The sequence below is a fragment of the Cicer arietinum genome, chromosome 5 (genome assembly GCF_000331145.2).
Source record: "Cicer arietinum cultivar CDC Frontier isolate Library 1 chromosome 5, Cicar.CDCFrontier_v2.0, whole genome shotgun sequence".
Taxonomy (NCBI): Eukaryota; Viridiplantae; Streptophyta; class Magnoliopsida; order Fabales; family Fabaceae; genus Cicer; species Cicer arietinum.
In genome coordinates, this window is record NC_021164.2 from 61,008,914 (window position 1) to 61,031,127 (window position 22,214).

General features: G+C 28.2%; 2 protein-coding genes across 2 annotated transcripts; both read left to right on the plus strand.

Moving 5' to 3' along the window:
- The first annotated feature begins 1,580 nt into the window (after positions 1 to 1,580).
- LOC101494486 (protein PHOSPHATE-INDUCED 1-like) lies at positions 1,581 to 2,717 on the plus strand. The gene has a single exon (XM_004500583.4). The coding sequence runs from the start codon at positions 1,693 to 1,695 to the stop codon at positions 2,602 to 2,604; it is 912 nt and encodes a 303-aa protein (XP_004500640.1). The 5' UTR covers positions 1,581 to 1,692; the 3' UTR covers positions 2,605 to 2,717.
- Positions 2,718 to 15,842: 13,125 nt separating this feature from the next.
- LOC101494807 (F-box protein FBW2) lies at positions 15,843 to 18,122 on the plus strand. Its single transcript, XM_004500584.4, has 3 exons — positions 15,843 to 16,033; positions 16,521 to 16,833; positions 17,353 to 18,122. Exons 2-3 carry the CDS (start codon positions 16,526 to 16,528, stop codon positions 17,996 to 17,998), a joined length of 954 nt encoding a protein of 317 aa, XP_004500641.1. The 5' UTR covers positions 15,843 to 16,033; positions 16,521 to 16,525; the 3' UTR covers positions 17,999 to 18,122.
- Positions 18,123 to 22,214: the final 4,092 nt, after the last annotated feature.

Consider the following 22,214-nt stretch of genomic DNA (forward strand, 5'->3'; position numbering starts at 1 on the left):
CCTGCTGAAGAAAAAAAAGTAGAAAATTTAGAAAAATAATTTACAAACGAAGGCAATTAGGAAATTTTTTTTTTAAAAAATGGATATTCTTATGCAAAAGTCCCAATAAATTTATCACCAACTGTAAAGTTTTATTATAATTTTTTAAACTTGAACTATAATTTATAACATCAACATATTATCAACAAGGTTGGATCCAGTAATTTTAAGAGGTCTAGTACAAACTTTAAAATGTAACCCTTTTAAATAAGAAAGAGTAAAAGTGTCCAAAAAAAAGAGAGAGATTTTTTATTTAAATGAAAGGGAAAAATAACATAAAAATTAATAATATTTTTAAAAATATCGATTCTTCCTAGGTATAAAAAATTAAATTATATATAAACAACAATTATAATTTTTTTAAGTAGTAAAAAAAAATAGAGTACTTTTTCGAAACATTAAATAGAGCGCAAAAACTAAATTGTTTTATTTGTCTATTAGAAGCAATATATATAACATATGTTTTGAAATTATATTATATATATTAACAAAAGTAGCATTTCGAGTATTTGATTCTATGTCAATAAATTTAAAATAACTAAACTCTGTCGACTAAACTACAAGAAGAATACAGTAAACTTTAAAATTAATTTAATTAGATGATCATAAAAATTATTTCTGAATAATATATTTTAAAAATAATGTGATTTTTATGGTATTAAAATATATAATAATTAATATTTAAATTATCTAGACATAATTGCTTCTACGGTCCTTTAACTTAATTTTAAATAATTTAGTCATTTATTTTTTTGTTTTTCTTTCGATTTAGTATTTTATTTAATTTTAGTGATATTTTATGTCTTAAAATATCAACAATGTCGTCATTTTTATACAAAAATTCATCAAAATTTTCAAACAAAACCCATAAAATTAATTATCATCTTCAATATAATGCAAATTTTATCAAATTCATAACTCAAATCTTCAAATAAATTCATATTTTCATTCTTTATTTGATGAATTTGATGTTGTTGAAGATACAAATATGAGTTAATTTGAATATTTGAGTTATGCATTTGATGAATATATGAATTTTCTTAAAATTGATATTGAATTTGATGGTTTTGTTTGAAGATTTTAATAAATTTTATAAGTTTTTGTAAAGAAAATATACCATTGTTGACATTTTAAGATATAAAGAATCAAATTATTACTTAAAATTAAATAAAAAAACTAAATCAAGAAAAAAAATACCGGAGTGCTATCTAAAATTAAATTAAAATACCAATTATTTAATATCAAAATTAATTTTTTAATCAATAACAAATGATCCTAGAATAGCTTTTAATTAATAAAACCATTAATAAAACCATTAATAAAACAGAAAAATTACTCTCAGTACCAATAATGTACATCCTGGTAAATTTCAATGTAAAAAGAAACAAATATAATATACTCTTTACTTTGACTCGTTTTCCTTTTCTATTTTTTATTTGCTATTACTCTCTTTCCATATTTTACTTTTGACGCTTGACTCTTGATTCTCTTGTCTATTCCTTTTCAATTTTTCAAATTTAAATCACCTATAAATACCATCCACCACATTTCTATCTTCACAACCACAATTACATTTACACTTACACATTTTTTGCATCGGTATCCTCTATATTACAAATACAAATTACTAATAGTAGTAATAGCTTCTTCTATATGTCTTCAAATATTTTACTAAAGCTATTCCTCCTTATTTCTCTTCTCAATTTAAGCTCAGCAACAACAAAGCTAACACAAAACGACCAACCATTAAAGTTCCAATACCACAATGGTCCTCTTCTGACCGGTAAAATCTCCATCAATCTAATATGGTACGGTAAATTCAACGTTTCCCAACGAGCAATAATCTCTAATTTCATTAATTCTATTTTCACACCCATCAAAGCCCAACCATCCGTCGCCACGTGGTGGAAAATCATAGAAACATACTATCATCTCACAAAAACACCAATAGTAACCCTCACAATGGGTTCACAAATCCTAGACCAAAATTACTCGTTGGGAAAATCACTCACCAATGATCAAATCATAAAGCTAGCATCCAAAGGTCCACAACAAAACTCAATTAACGTGGTCCTAACTTCCGCTGACGTGGCAGTTGATAAGTTTTGTACCAGTAAGTGTGGGACTCATGGTTCTTCAGTGGGTAAACAAAAGAGTAAAAACTTTGCTTACGTGTGGGTTGGTAATTCGGAGACACAATGTCCAGGTCAATGCGCGTGGCCCTTTCACCAACCTATTTATGGCCCTCAAGGTCCACCTTTGGTTGCGCCCAATAACGATGTGGGCCTTGACGGTATGGTGATTAATGTGGCTAGTTTATTGGCTGCGACCGTTACAAACCCATTTGGAAATGGGTACTTTCAAGGGCCCAAAGAAGCACCTTTGGAAGCTGGTTCGACTTGTACTGGAGTTTTTGGCGAAGGGGCTTACCCTGGATATGCTGGGAATGTCTTGGTGGATCGCAAAAGTGGTGCTAGTTATAATGCTAATGGTGTTAATGGAAAGAAATTTTTGTTGCCTGCATTGTATGATCCCACAACCTCAAAGTGTTCTACTCTAGTGTAATGTATACAATAGAATAGAACAAATAATAAATTATGGAAATTGTAACTTAATCCTAGTGATGATTAAGCAAATATAATATTTCTATTATTATAAAAAATTTTGTTTTTACTATCTCTAACATCTCAAATTTTATAATAAATTATTTTAATAAAATAGAATTTAAAATATTGATTTAGTGTTAAAATTATTTTATAATATATATTAATTAATTTTATAATTAATTTTTATTATGTTTGTGGATTTCTTATTGTTTGATAATTTTTAGTTATTTTTCAAAAACTTAGTATTTTAAAGAATGAGGTTTTAGACAATTTTGCAAGTAGACGTGCAATAAATATTTGTGGTGATATTTTTTAGTGCATTTGACTAAATAATAAATGTGAACATAATTATATTTTAAGTGATTTTGGCTATATCATATTTTAGTTATTTAATTTATAAAAAATTATATTGAGATATTAATATTAATGTAATTGATTTTCTTTATTTTTATATATTTACTCTAACATGATGATTTTATAGTATTTATTGTGATTTATTAATTACCATAAACTATTAATATTATATTTATTTATTTTATTGACTGTTATATCTAAAGATGGTAGTATTTTAATGTGAATATTTTAAAAATTATTATGTTAATAATTATTGTGATTATTTTAAATATTTTTAATGAAATTTGAAAATAATACTACCCTCTAATTTAAGTTATTTTCTCTCCACTACAAATTTATCTCTAAAAAGTTTTATGAAAATATTAGTATTAAACTATTTTCTTTTAAAATGTCACACTATTTGTTATATTAGTTTATTTTTGTTTATTTATTAAATTAACAGTTGTCGGTGAGTAGTTATTGGTTAGTATCTAGAATTTTATGTGCAGTTTGAAAAGCTTACACGACGTAAAAAATTAAAAAAAATAAAAAGCTTAAACAAAAAGTTTTTTTTCAATAACCCTTTTCTAAAAAAAAACAATACCAAACTGCTTTCATTTGAAAATTAAATATTAAAATACTTTTTTTTTATTATTATAAGTCGTCATTTAAAATGACGATTTTCCAAAAGCTTTTAAAAGAAATTATTATTTTTTTAATTTTTATTGAAATAACAAAAATATTATATATATATATATATATAAATAATTAATAAAATTCATAAAAATACATAAATAGAAATTTTAAATTATGATAATTGACTAGAGCTCACAGTAACATTTGAACAATGTTTTCAAGTATAGCTAGTTAACCGACATAGTCCACATCTTTTTGTTACTTTTTCTTTAACGTTCATTTCAGTTCTAATACGGGTATTATTTGGACGACCTTTTTTAATTCTTCGCATTTGAGGGTTGTAATACAATGTTTCACCTTCATAAGTGGGTCAATATCATTCATTAGGTATAGGTGGAAACTCTTCTTTATAAATGTTAAATACATTAACAACCTTGTACACGTGAGGTAGAAGCACTAAATAGTTTTGACGAGAGTAAGAACATGCAGTTGTGACATGTGAACAAGGAACATGTATAGCCTGAAATTTTCCACAATCACACCATTTTCTTGGAAGGTTGACTTCAAAATGGCCAATTGGTCGCACCTCTATTGGGTTTACTGTTTCATGCACCATGAAAGAATAATGATTTCGGTCGAATTGCATAACTTGGTGAGTATTAGATTTACCAACTTCACATTTAATCTTGTCCATGCAATCGTTTGTGTATACTCGACCAGAAACTAATGATGTCTGATGTTGTTGTCCCCTTTCTGCATATAAAACTCTCAGTCTATAGTATGTTGATTGTACCAAATCAGTGATTGGGAGATTGTGTGTATCCTTGAGCACTGCGTTGAATAGGAATTTTGCTGTTAAAAACAATTTTTAAGTGTTTTAAAAACTATCCTCTTGCAGAGGATGGCTAGCTCGAGGATGGGATTTTTAAATCGTTAGATCTAAGCTGAGTAAAAGAGTAGGAGCAGAATATGAGGGACACACACACAATTTTATACTGGTTCACCCAAAGATGGCTACGTCCAGTCCTCACACCCTTGTGAGATTTCACTAACTTTCAAAACATATCAATCCTCAACCCGAGGATGATTACAACTGTGTATTATCAAGCTTCACCAAGCTTACAATCAATTTCCAAATATTTCCAAGCTTCACTCACTAGGAAATTACAAAGTAGAATGAGAGTGATTGATACTTAATACTTTCTCAAAAGATATACAAAGATATAGTGTAGGATCAAAGAAAGTAATAAGGGAGGATGTGATTTGCTTCTTGAAAGCTTTAAGATGCTTGATCTTTTTATGCAAGTGTGTTGTGTCTTCCAGTGGAGAGCTTGTATGCATTTTATAGAGATCCAAGCCCTTGATGACCGTTGGAGCTCATTATCAAAGGATCCAAGGTTTTCATCAAAATTACAGAACTGCCACTCAGCTTGTTAGGCTTAGGCAGAACCCATCCTCACGCAGCATAGCTTTGATCTTGACATGTCCTTGCTTTTTCACTTTAATCAGAGTGCAAGGCTGTTTTTGAGCTGCATTTTTCGAAGTCTTTAAGGTCTAGGTTGGCTTCATCTTTTGAGGTGATGTGGACAAGAGAGAAAAAGCCACTTTATGACATAGGGTTGTCATACTCAGTCCGAGGATCAGATCTGGCAGCAACATGTGATCTTCCATTTTTGGCTTGTTTCAAGTTGCCTTTTGCTAACTTGACTTCCTTATGAATTAAACCGTGCAAGCCCATTTAATGTTCAGATCTTGACCTTTGCACATGCTTGATAGGTTGCTTTCACTTTTGCTAGCCTTTCCTTTACATACTAGATCTAGCCATATTCACCTTTTTCTTTTGACCTTTTGACTCTTACTTTTGAATGCTTTGTTTATTCATGTTTGACATTGTTATACATTTGTATAAACACAATTATTCTGGTGAGAAATCAGATTGTCCAGATCTGGAGATATTTCAAATTGCAGCAATTTCCATCCTCGCGTTTGCAGCAATTTCCATCCTCACGAGGGTTTTCCATCCTCAGGCCAAAATCACTTTTTCCTTCTTTTTGCCTTAATGATTAATAACCTATTAACTTAAATGAGTACACTCAAGAGCACATGTTAGTCATTAACCACAATCATAATCTCTTAAGTAATTTTGTTATCATTAAAATCATTTGAGAGATTTTGTCTCAACATTAATTACATACCTGTATTGATCAGATTGCACTACACGGTAATTGAGGGAGTGTTTTATGTGATAATGTTTAATTGCAAGTTGACAATCTGGTTTGCTATTAAACTTCATTCCAATATCAAAAGATGCATCTAATGGAGGTGGTTCATTAGATGACATATCAAATTCGGAGGATTGGTAATCATAATCCAAGTTTAGATTACGCATATGAAATGGTGGATCGTATGTCGTTTTAACTACATGAGGTTATGGCTCTAAATCGTCACCATTATCATTGTCCTTGTCCTTGTCTTCATCAAAGTGTGTTTCTTCTTCATTCTGCTCACTTATTTTTTGTTGATCCAAATCGACCATATCACCTAGTGAAATATATGATTCAGGTTGAGATGTTTCGGTTTGGTCAAAGTATGGTTCGAGTTGGTATGGTGCAGCCAATGTTTAGGAACATCAAACATGAGTTCAACATCTTTGTCTTCTTCAACATTTAACAATTCATAATGAACTAGGCCTAGTCCAAATGAGATAGGGTGTCGAAAAGTTATATTAGACACCTTCTTATTTTCTAACCTCAACTTTGCTTCAATTTTTTTCTTCAAGTAAGGTTGCATCCAAAATGAACTCGAATAGCTTTTTTTTCTTCACTTTTGAAATATTTACCAATATCTTGTCTTTCACATATTTCACCATTGTAATAAATCAGGAAAACTATATTTTTTGGTGTCATTGATATGAAAATGAGATATTGAAATTGAGATGAAATGCAATGAAAATAATATATCATACTTATAGACAACCAATTGTGATACATGCAATGCTGCCAACATTTGTGCACTGCCCTTGTGATAATCCAGTCGTGCATGCATGGCCTTACAAGTCGCATTTCCCAAAGGCGACTTCGTGATATATCATTTGACAAGTCGCCATTTCAAAAGACGACCTCGTGACACCACTAACTGCAAGTCGCCATTCCAAAAGGTGACCTTGAAAAAGCTTTGAGAAATCGCATTTCCAAATGGCGATTTAGTTGGAATCAGAATATGAATATATTTTCACTTTGGAAAATTGCAAAAATGTGTTCAGTCTTCTCATAATAAGTCTTGTTCGTCGAATCTAATATTTGCCATCATGTTTGTTGAGACAAACTCTATATTTTAAGTTTTGATGAAAATAAACAAAGGTTAATTAAGAATGTTAATTATGATTCTAAATGTTATGTTAATTTAACTTGTGTTTTTGAGTGGATTTAATTAAAGAGCAGAATCAAGCAAATACAAGAAAAGACAACAACAAGATCATTCTGCATCATAACAGAGAATGATCTTCAGCTTCAACAAATTATCCATCACAACATATTGGTCAAATCTTTTCTATCCCTGTGATAAAAAGTCCGCTCTGGAAATCATTCATATCTAATCAGTACATGGCAAGGAACAAGTAGGAATCATCCAGACTCAAAAAGGTTATTTGATTGCAAAGATCAAAGGACTTAAAGACAGACAAAAATCATGACGATATGCATACTCCAAAATTCAAATGTCAAGAAAGTTTGATCAATCTGGGCATATGACAAGACAATAACAAAGGAAATCCAGAACGTTTAAAACGGGAACTCCAGAATGATTATTGAAGCTCAAGAAAGTTCAAACTGATAAACCAAGAACGTTAATCATTCTCCGTTTTTCTGCACAGAGACAGCAGCTCTGTTTCTCCTTGTTTTGATCTGCAATTCTTCTCCAACCTTCTCTAGCTACACTCAAGACTCAAGGCAGATAATGTATCATCCAAGATCAATGAAGAAACGTCAAAGAAAGGACAAAGATGCTTTAAATGCTAAACCATTTAAAGTCAAAAAGTTATTTCAAAGAAAGATTATTTTTATTCTAAAATAATGTTTCAGTCAAAAAGCAAAGTCTCTCCAACAGCTCTTGTACCTTCATTCAAGTACATCTACAGCCTATAAATAGAAGGCCATTATCCCAGTTCTCAGTAAGAAATTCAAGCGCTAAGTAATCAACAATATACAATCACACTTAAGCTTGAAATTCTGCAAAAATAGAGGCAACATCTTTTTCTGTAATTCGCGAACCAGCCACTGCTGCACATTCACATATCAGTTGTGAAATTATCATTAGATACTCTGTAAAGAATCTATTCTCAAACAAGAGTTGAGCAATATCAGATTCTGTCAAATTCAATCATTTGTAAAAACTCAAACTATAAGAGTTTCTTTATAGTTTGTTTAAGATTGCTTCCTATCAAGGTTAGATAGGTGTTGTAATTGCTTTCTGGGTGGAAAGTAATTAAGGAAGAAATAGATCAAGGTCGATCTATTCTAGGTGTTGTAAGATTAAGAAGGCTCTTCGTTTTAAACACTTAGTTGAAAATCTCACAGTGTGATGACTGGACGTAACCCACGTTGGGTGGACCAGGATAAATCTTTGTGTGGTATTCTCTTTCTTATCTCTTTCCTTATTATACTGCATTGATCAATTAAGATAAAATAGAAACTGATTTTCTGCTAATCCAAGAACATTCTCTGTTTTATAACATAAACTAATAACGTTCTCCGTTTTCTGTTTTCATAACCAAGATCATTCTTGAGTTATTTTCTTAAGATTTAACAGGAATTTTTAAAAGGCACATTTACAATTCAAACCCCCCTTTCTTGTAAATCGACATTGTTACTTCAATGTTCAGTCTTCTCCGTCCAGTAGTGTTTATTTTCAAAGTGATTGTTGTGTGAAGCCATGCATAATTTTTTATTTGGTCATTCAAAGTGTTGTCATGTTTACAAATAGACCAAGTTGATGATCATATTTCTTCACTCTTCCACTCTTCACAACTTCACTCTTCTTTATATTTTCACTCTTCCACTATTAATATTTCTTCCTTGCTCTTTATATTTCATCTAAATGACATTGTTATAGAATGATGATAATTACAGATCAACATTACACCACATTCAAAATTTTGTAACTAAACAATACTTTATGTTATATTTTTAATATTTTTTTTTATATATTTTATACTAAGTTTTATTCTAAAATATAGTTTTATTATAATATCTTCTAAAATAATTTTTTTTTAATATTTTATACTAAATTTCATTCTAAAATATATTTTATACTATATTATGATTCATCTCATTCTAATATCTTCAAATATATTTAAAACTTTCAAATTTCAAGCTTTGGAAATGCATATACTCTGTTGAATCAAATATCCAACTGGATTCAATGTGGAAGTAGTTCTTGTGCAGCACTTCCTCCTAGACATCGTCAACAACAAGAAGACGAAGATCAAGAAGAAGAACAAACTCGTGATGTACTAAGACATCGTCAAAATCCCGTACGTGTGAGAAAACCTCGACAATGTGATACTGGATGCCACATTCGACATTAATTATGGTAATTTTTGTTAAATTTGTGAAGATTTTTTTGAATAAATTATGTAATTTAAACTTTTATCGTAATTTAAAATTTTTATTTATGTATTTTTATGAATTATATATATATATATATATATATATATATATATATATATTATTTTTGTTATGTCAATAAAAATTGAAAAAAATTTAAAATATAATATATTAATTTAAAAATTTGGGCTTTTTAAAATTTTATCGTAATTTAAAAATTCTATTTATTTATTTTTATGAATTATATTAATTATATATATATATATAATATATATATATATATATACATATATATATAATATTTTTATTATTTCAATAAAAATTGAAAAAATTAAAATTTTTTTATTTAAAAAAATCTTTGGAAAGTCGCCATTTAAAATTTGGACTTCTTTAAAGAAGTGGTAATTCCAAATAGCCATTTATAACTAAAAAAAGAAAATATTTTAATATTTAATTTTTAAATAAAAATACTTTAATATTTTTTTTCTTTTAGAAAAGGGTTATTCAAATAAAAAAACCTACACGAAAACAGAAAACAAAAATAAAGCAATATAGAACGTATCGCCGCTTCATTTCTCATCTCGTCGTCTGTGGACTACGCAATATCATGCATAGTATTCCTTGGAACAACTTATCTTCAATAATTATAGAAGGTAGTTTATCTCCCATATAGATACCGCCATCCTTTTCATTCCAATCATAACTCTGACTTTTCGTTCCTGATTGACTATTAAGGTTGTTGATGTAGTTCATCTTTATCTCACCTAACATCCATTTGAAACTACTTCAACAATAGTTGTGCCTCCTCTTAAAATATTTATTCAGTGAGACGTTGATGTTCTTCAAGGTTCTTGTTGGAAATGATAGTTACTTAGTGTTAGAGTTAAAATAATTAGGAAATTCTATTTACGTGGGGCGTAAAAAATACCCTGATCTTTTTATTATTTTATACGTAGTACTTCCGAAAAACTTACAAAAAATACAAAAGATATTTATCAAAAAATTCAAAAAACAATTTCCATGATAGAAAAAATGTCGGAAAACTTAAAAAAAAATTATGCTACACACATTTTTTTAATATATCATAATTAATAATTAATACACCATAAATATTTTTAAATAATAATATATTATAAATAATTAATAAATTATAAATATACCATTAAATAATTAATACACCATAAATAATACATTATAAATAATTAATATACTATTAATACATCATAATAATTAATATCGAAATATTGTGTTAGCTCACCCTCATCCTCCTCCTGGTACCTTCTCTCATGTCTGATCCTCCCTGTCTAGCGATCCTCCTCATGGATATGAGTCTGCTCCTTTAGGTCATCATCTTCCATTATAAATTCGCTTTCTACGCGATGTTGTCGAACAAACTCTTTTCAGAGCATCATCCATAGACGATCACATATTCTTGCTACAACTGCCGTTTCTACCTCTAGCCCTATAAATCGTCGTCTTCTACGCGATGCTGTCAAACGAACCCTTTCCGGAGCAACATCCATAGACTAATCTTACTACAACTTTGTTGTCTCTACCTCTAGTCCTACCTACTGAATTTTTTTTAGTTAAAATCAAATGAATTAAATAAATATTAATATAATAAAAAATTAATTTAAAAAATATTAAAAAAAATCAAACAACTACTGGAAAATTCGTGAATGAAGTTTTCCGTTAGTTTTCGGAAATGTCACGTTCAAATTTGTCAGTAGTATATTCTTTTCCGAAAAACTTTAAATAAGTTTCCTAGTAGTTCTGAAGAACTTCAAAAATGATTTACGGAAGTCATATGAAACTTTTTTCAAGTTTTTCGAAATTGAAGTTGTGTACCGGAATACTTAAAAAAAAAATTCAAAAAAAATAAAGAATTTTTTGACACTCATTTGTGTGTTCCGGAATTATTGAAATGAAAAAATAGACATTTTTACTATATATGGGGGTATTTTGGTATTTTCCTTTATATTTTGGGAGTACATGTATAAAGGAAGGGGTACACTGTTAAATTTTCTATGAGCGCGTTTATAAAGTGGAGCGTACGCAAATACACTATCACACTTGTGGTTTGGTGGAACTTGGGCTTGAGCTCGTCCGGTCGGACTTAGACTTGAGATAAATGGTGTATTATTTTTTAGTATCTAAAAATTAAATAAAAATTATTTTTTAAATGTGTCGTCAACTTCTTCCCAATTTCACGCATCAATTTTGCCAAACTAGTCAAAATCTTTTCGTCCGATAGGTGTTGTCGATCCGGTCAATGGGACTGCATTTATTTCTCTCCATCAGTTGCTCCTAAGTTGAAAATCACACCCTCTTTCCCCCTTTTTGATTCATCTTTTATTTATTTCTTTATGGTTGTCACAATATTACGAGACACTTTAATCGTCATATTGAGAGTGCAGTAGAACTCTAATACATTTGTTGGATTTTTATATTAGGGAATTCATGTTGTTTTATCTTAAGGAATTCGTGATTGAGAATAATTTAGACAACAAAATAAATATCTTAAAAGAGAACGACGTAGTCACCGATTGAACTTAGTAATATGTTAAAATTTATTTTAAAATAGTTTTTTGAAATTCAATGTATCAAATTTATTGAAATTTTTTTATCAAGATTGAGAAGATTTGGAAGTATTATTGTACTTTTTATTAGTATTTAAAATACAAAGAATATTACATAAACAAACTAGATTCACGGTTTTATTGATTTTAAACATAGGACATTATTGAATGAATGTATTCTAAATAATTATATATGAAATATGAATTTAATTACAAGTTTGGAAGAGGAAGAAAAAAAAAAGGGTTTTCCAATCATTAACATGTTGAATTAAATATTTAACGTATGTGAATTACTCTTCATTGATATATGAAAGAAACAGAAAAAGATTTTTCAATAATTAAAATATGTTAATTACTTCTATTTGATGAAATTATGTATTTATAATTAGACACAATATTTTCTTATGTAGTATTTATCTTTATACAATGTTCAACTTTTCTTGTTTTATTATTTAAATGTTGATAGTAAAAATTAGTTTCGTTAAAGATACACGCAATCTTTAGATAATTAGACAGTTTTTCTCATTCAAGAAATGATAGTCAAAAAGAATTTTACAATATTATTTTATAAAATTTAATTAAATGCAAAATAGATTTAATTTTATTCTGCCAAAAGTAAGTGTTATAAATACAATTTTATTACTTTGTCATATAGGCTTTTTGGTGTTATTTTGATTTAGTGGTCCACAATGTGACGCTGAATTGTAATGTATCATTTCAAGTCCACTTTAAATTATGTCAGTTTTTTATCTTTTTAATTGGAGTTCAATTCAAAGTGAACTCCGTTTTTATTTTGTTTGTTGGATTAAATACTTAATACTTAAATTATTGTGGATTTTGGATGATGAATCTTATGGTATCACTACATTACATTTTTTTAATATGCTATCTGGGGTTATTTGATTTGATTAGGAATGCGTAATATTAATGTTAAAGAATAACTAATATTACAAAGAAAATTAACTTGTTGAGAAGGGAAGGTTTTTGATCCTTCATTATCACTTCCCAATATCCTTTCAAATGATGAGCACGTTGCCTTTCGGATGAGTAAGTTGCATTCTGTTTATTGTATTCGGTTCTATAGATTAGATATAGTTTGAGTCACCATAAAAATGTTAGCTCTTAAAATTTGATTTTGGATTGAACGTTTTACACAATTCTCATAAAATTGGTTCCAATGATGAGAACTATCTATTCTTAATAAACTTTTTGACATACATGAATGGTTCGATTGCGATAACTTAATCATAATTGATTTAATAAATCTTGGATAAACTTGTTAAAAATTTATATTTAATTTATTATTTGTTAAAATTAGGGACTAAAAATTAAAAGGAAAATTTTAATAAAAAAACTGTCCCAAGTATTAATGAACAAAATTATTCAAAAAATATAAAGTAGAAAATTAGGGAATAAAAATTAAAATGAAAAGTTTTAAGAGACTAAAAATTGATTAAAAAAAATTATCCAAATTAAAAATAAAATAGTGAGATTTTAATGGAGACTAAAAACTTATTAAATAATTTTTTATTTACCTACTATAATATAATAATATTTATTTAGCTTCCTCAATAAGTTTATTGGAAAAAAAATTTAGCGGAAACAAATAACTCATTATCACTTGATTGATACATATATTAACCTTATTTTGACATTGTCCATCTTAATAACGACTATAAAGAAAAAAATTCAACAATAAGAATTATCAAGACAATGTTCCAAAATTAAATAAACGATGAACTTCTTATAAATAGTTTAATTATTTACGTTAAAAAATATATTACTAATCAATTTATTATAGATTTAATTATGAATAAATTTGAATCCTTAAAGCATTGTCAAATTCATTTTTTTAAATAACTAGGGTCAAATTTTATTTTCTTTCTTGCTTTATTTTTATTTTATATAAGTACAAATTATTGCAAATTTATTTATTATTGATTATGTTTAATATGTTAATTTTGAAACATATTGTATTTTTGTTTCTATCTGTACCAATGGTTTGGAAGGAGTAATGGATTTTTTTTGAAAATTTAAAGTCGTAAACAAGTCAAATGTTTCAGTTACATTGTTTTCATTTATAAATTTTATAGTTCAAGTACAACAATTGTTTATTTAAAGTTAAATAATTTTAAATATTTTGAGGTAAAAATAGAAATTAAAATTATGGATCGAAACCAAAATTTTGGAAAAGTTGAGAGGTCATTTTTTATTTTTTAACAAATTATAAGGACCAAATTGCAAAATTTAATTTTTTTTAGAGATTAATTTTTTTTTTTGTTCTTGTTCTTTTTCAAGTATTGTAAAATGAAAAATTGCTCTATGATATATGTGTCATTCTTTTTATAGAATTTCTCAATTGGAAATAATCTTATTTGAGGTGTGTTCGTCACCAAATTTAAATATCTCTCGTGAATGAAATTTTAACCTAAGTTCACCACATCGTGGAAATCTAATATATTTTGTTAAACCCAACTATATTGATACATGTGCCATATTTATTTTTGTTATTAATGTCATTCACGTTGAAGGGACTAAATAAAACTTAAAATTTATAGAAACTAATTTCTATATAAATCAAAACAACATAAAAACAAAAGTAAAATGAATCATATTTGTAAAGACTAAAAACAAAATTTAATTTTTATTGAAATAAAAATTGAACTAAATACATCAATTTTTGTTATTCTCTTATATTTAGAACAAAAGAGGAATTCTTTAAACTTATTTGGTGTTTTCACTTGTTCTTCTTGTTTTGTATGTATAGACTTGACTTGATGCCAATCATTCTTTTTCTTTCTATTCCCTCTCTTTCTTGCCACCATATTTGATCAACCATTTGCAAATAAAAGAGATGGAAGAAGACATGAACAAATTCGAGGGAACCTTTTAATTAGGATTAAATGTAAGAAAATTTGCTAGCATCATTTTATTTTTCTAAAAATAAAATAAAAATGTTAGTAGCCTAATGTGTAATAAATTTAGCCCTTAAAATAATCATTATAGTCATTGTTGCAAAGGGGAGAATATTCTAGTTTTTATGATATTGGTTCTTTCAAGCTTGTATAATTTATGAGCCACTACCATTAAGTTATGTCATTTCATATGCATAACTCAATCATGAACCATTATCAAGTGAAATTTTCAATAATTTGGATCATTTAATATAATTTTTATGATGAAATTGTTACATAAAACATGAGGATGTTGAAGCTTAAGTTAAAACACAACAAAAGACTCAAGTAGGCATGATAACGTGGCAGGACGAGGACAAATTTCGTCACCCTATCTCTACATATGATTAGTCGGAGAAAACTCGTTCTCGATTTTTGTTAGTGTAAAATTTAAGTCTTCATCTTCGCCCGTGACGGGCGACGGGGTTTGGGTTTGTCGTTTGCAACCGAATCTATTTATATATATGAAATGATAAATTTAAAAGTCATATTTATTATAACTAATATAATAAAATAATTATTACTATACAATGATAAAATTAAAATCATATTTTCTATAAAGAGAATATTATAATTTTTAATATTAAAAAATATTAAATATATACATTTATATAAAATTTAAAAATAACAATAATATTACTAAAGTAACGGATGCATAATTTTATTTTCAGAGGAATTCTCTACTTTAAGCTGTCTTATCATCTCTAAACTAAGAAAGTTGCAAAGTAAAGCAATCATAGAATTTAATAATAAAATTAAATGAGTGTGAATTTTGATCATTGTTACTAACAAGATACTTTGACATTTGAATAATTAACATTTGAAAAATTACAAATGAAGAATGATTAAAAATAAAATGACCATAATAAATCCTAAATTGAAGTTAAAGAAGAAAAGCATGAAGAAAATTTTATTTTTTACTTTAAATCTTTTAATTTATTTTTTAATTTCACTTTAACATTTTTGACTAAAAAATAACCGAAAGAATTAATATAATTAACGGAAATAAAATCAAAAGATGAAGAAAAAAAAGAAAAAAAAACTAAAGGATAAAAATGAAAATACAAAACAAGTACAAAATAACAATCTAGTCTGTCTTTAGTCTTGTTTGTGTTCCTAATGCTAATGCTGGTGGTTGCATTGAAGCAGAGTGTTAGGTAGATAGATAGATGCACACATCTTCTTCTTCTTCTTCTTCTGTAACACTTTCCCCTTCCTCTTCTTATCTCTTTTTCCCACTGCATGTGCCTCATTTTCCGGTTTCTGCTTCCATAATTCACCTGGTAAATCTCATACCTTTTTCTTCTTACTCATTACTTTTTTTTTTCTTTTTCCTTTATCACTTTTTTCTTTATTTACCCACCAAATTCACTACCTTTTTTCCTTACCCAACAAAACAAAGATAAAAAATCTTTCTGGGTTTTCTACTTTTACTCTAGATTTGCTATCTTGAAACTAAAAAAAGTAAAAAGTTCGATTTTTTTTTTTCTCTCCAAGTTTTCTTAGCATTCATCAAAAGCTGAGGGAAAAAGAAGTTTTTCCATTACTATTTTTCTTAACTTAAAGGTTCATGGAAAAAAGTTGACATTTTTTTTTTTAATTTTGTCAAAATTTCCTAGTTTTGTTATCTTCTTGTTTTAAATCTGTGAGGAGTTTCATATCTCTTACTTTGATTTAATTTAATTTGCATCTTAATTACATTTTATTCTCAAACCTGAACCACAAACTACAAAAAGTGCAAAAAAAATGATTTTTTATTTATTTTTATAGATTGGATGGGAGAAGCATGTGAATTTCGATGTTGGGATGAATTGATTCCTGATGCATTAGGGGTAATCTTCAAAAATGTTTCTTTGCAAGAGAGAGTGACAGTGATTCCAAGGGTATGTAAATCATGGGCTAAAGCAGTGTCTGAGCCTTATTGTTGGCAAGAGATAGATATTGAAGAATGGAGCAATCATTGTCAACCTGACCAACTTGATCAGATGATTCATATGCTTGTCAATAGAAGTTGTGGAACCCTCAGGAAGCTGTGTGTTTCTGGTCTCCAATCTGAGACTGTTTTCACTTTCATTGCTGAAAAGTAAGCATAACTGCATAGTTTACTTACCATTGATTTTGCTTTATTTTTTAGCAAGTATTGTGGATGAAATGAATTTATGCTTCCATTATTTCATAGGTAATATGATTTTTATGCTAATTGCTAAAATGTGTAGGACTAAGATATAAATTTGTCACTTTATAAATTTGTCTTGAACCAACATGTGGTTGAACCACCTTGTGTGTCTTACAGGTTCTCTGATAGAGATTAGTTATTGTTAAACTGCGGTGGATATTTCGTACCTATGATAATGTTGATTGAGTTGAGGTGGTGATCTCTCTTGGACTAGAAGGAAATTAATTGATATACCAGAAAACGCTGAATTAGCGACAGATAATTAGAGATAGAAAAACATGAAATCCGACTCTAATTATTTCTTTTGCTGGTGTTAAGATCGATTTTTAGGGTATTATAGTAAAATAAAATGAAGGTGGTAATTAGTTGGGTGTTATTAGCTATGTTAATTTGTTATACAGTATCATTATTTTACTCTTTTGCAAGTGCTGGATCCCTTAGAAGTTTGCGACTGGCGCGGAGCAGTATGAGTGATTCAATTGTGGAACAAATTTCCGGAAAGCTTTCTATGATAAGTTTCTTGGATGTGAGCTATTGTATCAAAATCGGTGCGCCTGCTATCGAGATAATTGGCAAGAACTGCAAACTACTAGAAGGGTTATGCAGGAACATGCATCCATTGGATACCGCCGGCAAGCCATTACAAGACGACGAGGCAATTGCGATTGCAACCACGATGCCGAAGCTTAAACATCTTGAAATGGCTTATCATAGGATAAGCACTTCGGGGGTTGATCAAATTCTTTCAAACTGTCCAAAGCTTGAATTTTTGGATCTTAGAGGGTGTTGGGGTGTCAACTTAGAAAACAACATGTTGCTGAAGCAGAATTTTCCAATGCTTAAAGTTTTGGGGCCTTTTGTTCTTGGTGCTTATGAGAGTGATGGTTGGGATGATGATGATTACTCAGATTCTTCTGAGGATTTGCCTTGGGATTATATAGCTGGTGGTGAATATTATGTTGATGATGATAGTGATGGTTATGAAGGAATGAATATGATAGAAGATGAGCTTCAATTTGGATTTTATGAAGGGATAGAAGATGCTGGAATGTATTGGCCTCCATCTCCATAATTTGATTGTATTATAACATTTGCATATTAATTTATTGTATGCTTTTTCTACTATATGTAACTAATGTTTCTACTTCACTTTTATGTACTCTATTAATTTATGAATGATGTGTTTTTTCTTCAAATTTCAGAAGTTTAGCCTGTTTTTTTCTTCTTCTTATTATTATAGTAACATGTTCCATCTCCAATGAGCTTCTTAAATGAGGTGCTTGCTTGATTAGCAATTTAACACCAAGGCTTAAATGAGTTAAGAATGTTTGGTCTCATAGGCCTAAAACACATTTTGATTCGCTAATAGTTTGATCTTTTTAGCTAAACAACTTTTAGATGAATTAGAGATATAAAAAAATTTACTAATCAAAATAATATTAATCATCTTTTTACAATTACAATATCTTGAAATTACAAAAATAAATAGTATACCGAGGAGTTGAAGAATAGTTGGAACAATAAATTTATTGCCGAAAGTGAAAGCAAGCACTTAATGGTGAGTTGACGTGATATTTTAAGTGTTGGTTGGGTGAAACCTTAGATAACTTGATTAGATCTACAAGAAATTTGTTGGGATATTTTTATCAAGTTTGTAATGAATATTTTATAGGAAAATGATTGTTTTAGATGTTTCTATCGTCTAATTAATTATCTCTAATTATAAGCATTTTTTAAGAAAAAGATTTATCCTTTAATATAATGTCAAGTTTCTTATCTAGTAATTTTCAAATTTAACATATAAAAATTATTTTGAAAACATTAATATATAAAATAAACAGATTAATTACTCTATCAACTTTTTTTAATAAGAGTGAAAAATAAAATAACTACTTACAATTAAAGATGATAATAATATATTTAAGTTAATTAATTACTTTATTTAATTTTTAGATGAACACTTCGACATGTAGTCGGACATAATAGCCGACAATCATTTGATGTCACACAATCTTTTTATTTAAGTTATTTAAACTTTATATTTATTTTACTTTATGGATGTCATACCCACCCTTTCACATAGGTGTAAAAGAATTCACCAACCTTTTAAACATAAAGGAAGGTATGAAGTCACACCTCCTATATGCAACTTCTCATCTTTGGAAAATATAGGATTTGTTAGTTAATACCGCGGGGAAAATAAGGTACTTTGAAATTTAATTTAAACCAAATGGTTATTTAGAAAATTTTGGAAAATATTATTTTTATTATATATATACATATATTTTAACTTGTTATTATATATTGTTTTATATATTCATTAGTGAGGATTAAAATATTTTTCAAATCAAATACATCGTTAAGTTTTTAAGAGATCTTTTAACTATTTTTTATAGCACTTAAGTATGAGGTCTATAATTGTTTATTAAGAGAGAAAACGTTCTTAGTATTTTACAATATATCAATATACTGTACCTTGTTTACATTTTGTTTTCATAATGAAAGGTGAACCTCTTTATTACTATCATATATATATATATATATATATATATATATATATACTTTTTTCCTTAAATTTTTTTTTTATAGTTTTTTTAATATATACTTTTTTCCTTCAATTTTTTTTTTATAGTTTTTTTAATTAACCAAACTATGGAAGTATTAAGATACTAAATACTAACTTTAATTTATTAATTAATTTAAATGATAATATTTTCAAAAATATAAATTTCAAGGATATAATCATATATTTTAACGCAAATAATGTTTATTAATTATTAAAGGATAAAAAAAGTAAACACCCATTTCCCAAACCTTTTAGAAGTTAAGAACTCAAATTTCTTTTTGGCATGTAAATTACTTAATATGGTGCATTGAGTTGGAGAGTTAGTTTTGCATGATATAGAAATAGTTACCAAAAATAACATAATAAAGAAATTCAAGGAAACAAAATTTAGCCATATTTTACCATAAATAATCAAAATTATAACATAAAAGCATTTTTTATGTGATTATGCGAGTTTGTAAATGATTATGTGATTATGAAATGATTTTAAATTTTGATTATTTTTGAGTGATAGTATAGTTAAAAGTATGATGTCCCTTGCTATATCCATGTAAATACTATCATAACCATGTTTTTATTAATATAAAAAAAAGTAGTTGCTAATAACTTTATTTAAGTTTTCCTTTAACTATTTAAGCGTGAGTAGTAAAGGTCATATCGTTAGTTTGTATAAATTGAACAATTTATACAGTAGATAAGCTAGTAGAATTAAAGTTAAAATTAGAATATCAATGTATATTTTTAAATAATTAAAAAAATATATGTTTATGCTATACTATAAAAAATGTTTTTTAAAAAAATACGTTTAAAAATTGATTTACTGATTCTAATTTTACTCTTAAATTGAGTTTATGATGGTTAATAAATTCTATCTAATTCTTCTAATTTTAAATTTTTATGGAGGAAGTTTTCAATAATAATTTAAATATGTTTGTCAAAATGTTCAAATACATAAAAATTAAATAACAATTAAACGTATTTTATTTCAATAGAGACTAAAATTAAATATAGTTACAAAGAATTTAAAGTCCAAATATTTTGACTCAATTTTTTACATACAATATCTATTTGTTTTACAAACTAATTGAAGTATAAGCATTTTTTTAAAAAAAAAATTAATCATATAAGTCATGTTTAATACATAGATTAGAGATATATTTTAGTGTGGAAATTCAAATAAATATATGAGCATGCATATAAATTGTTAACAAAGAAAAGAGAAAGCAAGAGGAAGAAGAGAAACAACCACTCTAGGGTTTCATAACATAGAATGAACCAAAAACCACAGTTAATAGGGTTACAATGAGTATATATATAAAAGAATAGAATTGTCTAGAATTGTCTAAAATACCCTTACTACTAATATATAATAATATTATCTAACATCTCCCCTCAAACTCACGATGCATTAACATGGAGCATCGAGAGTTTGTCAACTAAAAAAAAACGAAAACGTTTAATGGAATGCATCTTTGTGAACAAATCAGCAATCTGTAAAGAAGAGACAAACGGTAGAGTAATGATTCTATGCTGAAGATGATGATGAGAGGGGTAACGAGGAGGATCAACAATCGCAGGAGGTGGTTGGACAGCCGGGGGGACAAGAGGGATGTCACCAAAGAAGAAGCAACAATCAAAGAGAAGAACCAAGCCAACAAAAAATCAAACCGAAAAAGGAGCGACCAAAAAAAGGAGCAACAACCATATCAAAATCAACCGATAGGAACAACCAAAGAAGTAGCACCACGAAACAACCATATCAAAATCAACAGATAGGAACAACCAAATAAGTAGCACCACGAAACCAAATCCAAACAAACCAAGGAGCAACAACCATATCAAAATCAACAGATAGGAACCACCAAAGAAGTAGCACCACGAAACCAAATCCAAACAAACCAAGGAGCAACAACCATATCAAAATCAACAGATAGGAACCACCAAAGAAGTAGCACCACGAAACCAAATCCAAACAAACCAAACCAAATAGAACCAAACAAAACTAAATCATATCAAACCAAACTAAACAAAGAGAGAAGCAACAAAGCAAATCACTAGAGAGATTAGCAATCAAACAGAAGAAGCAACAGACAGAGCGACAACACAGAAGATCAAATTTTCAGCCTCATCCAAGTATCCAACCCTTCCTAGAAGGTCAATCATACAACCATAATGCTCAATCTGAGGCACAATTCCAAATCTCTCCATTTCTTTGAAGCATCTTCTTCCTTCCTCTACCAAACCACAATGGTAAGCAGATAACACACTAGTCATTGTTATCTCATTCGGTTCAAATCCTTCCCGTAACATTGCTGCGAATACTTCTAACGCTTCCTTCGCACAACCATTGACACCATAACCATTTATCAAAGCATTCCACGACGATGTATCTTTTTCATTCATCTCCTCAAAAAGCAATTTAGCTTTTCCAATTTCCCCACATTTTGCATACATATCAACCAAAGCATACACATGAACATCTTCATCAAGTCGGTTCCTTTGCACAAACCCATGAATCCAAACACCCAAATCCAAAGAACTCAAATCAGCAACAGCAGGAAGAACACTCACAACCGTCACTTTATTCATTTCCACATCCAAACGTCCCCTCATTTTCCAAAACAACTTCAACGCATCGTGCGGTCGTCTATTCTCACAATATCCCCTAATCATCGCATTCCAACTAACCACATTCTTGACAGGCATACAATCAAACATAAAC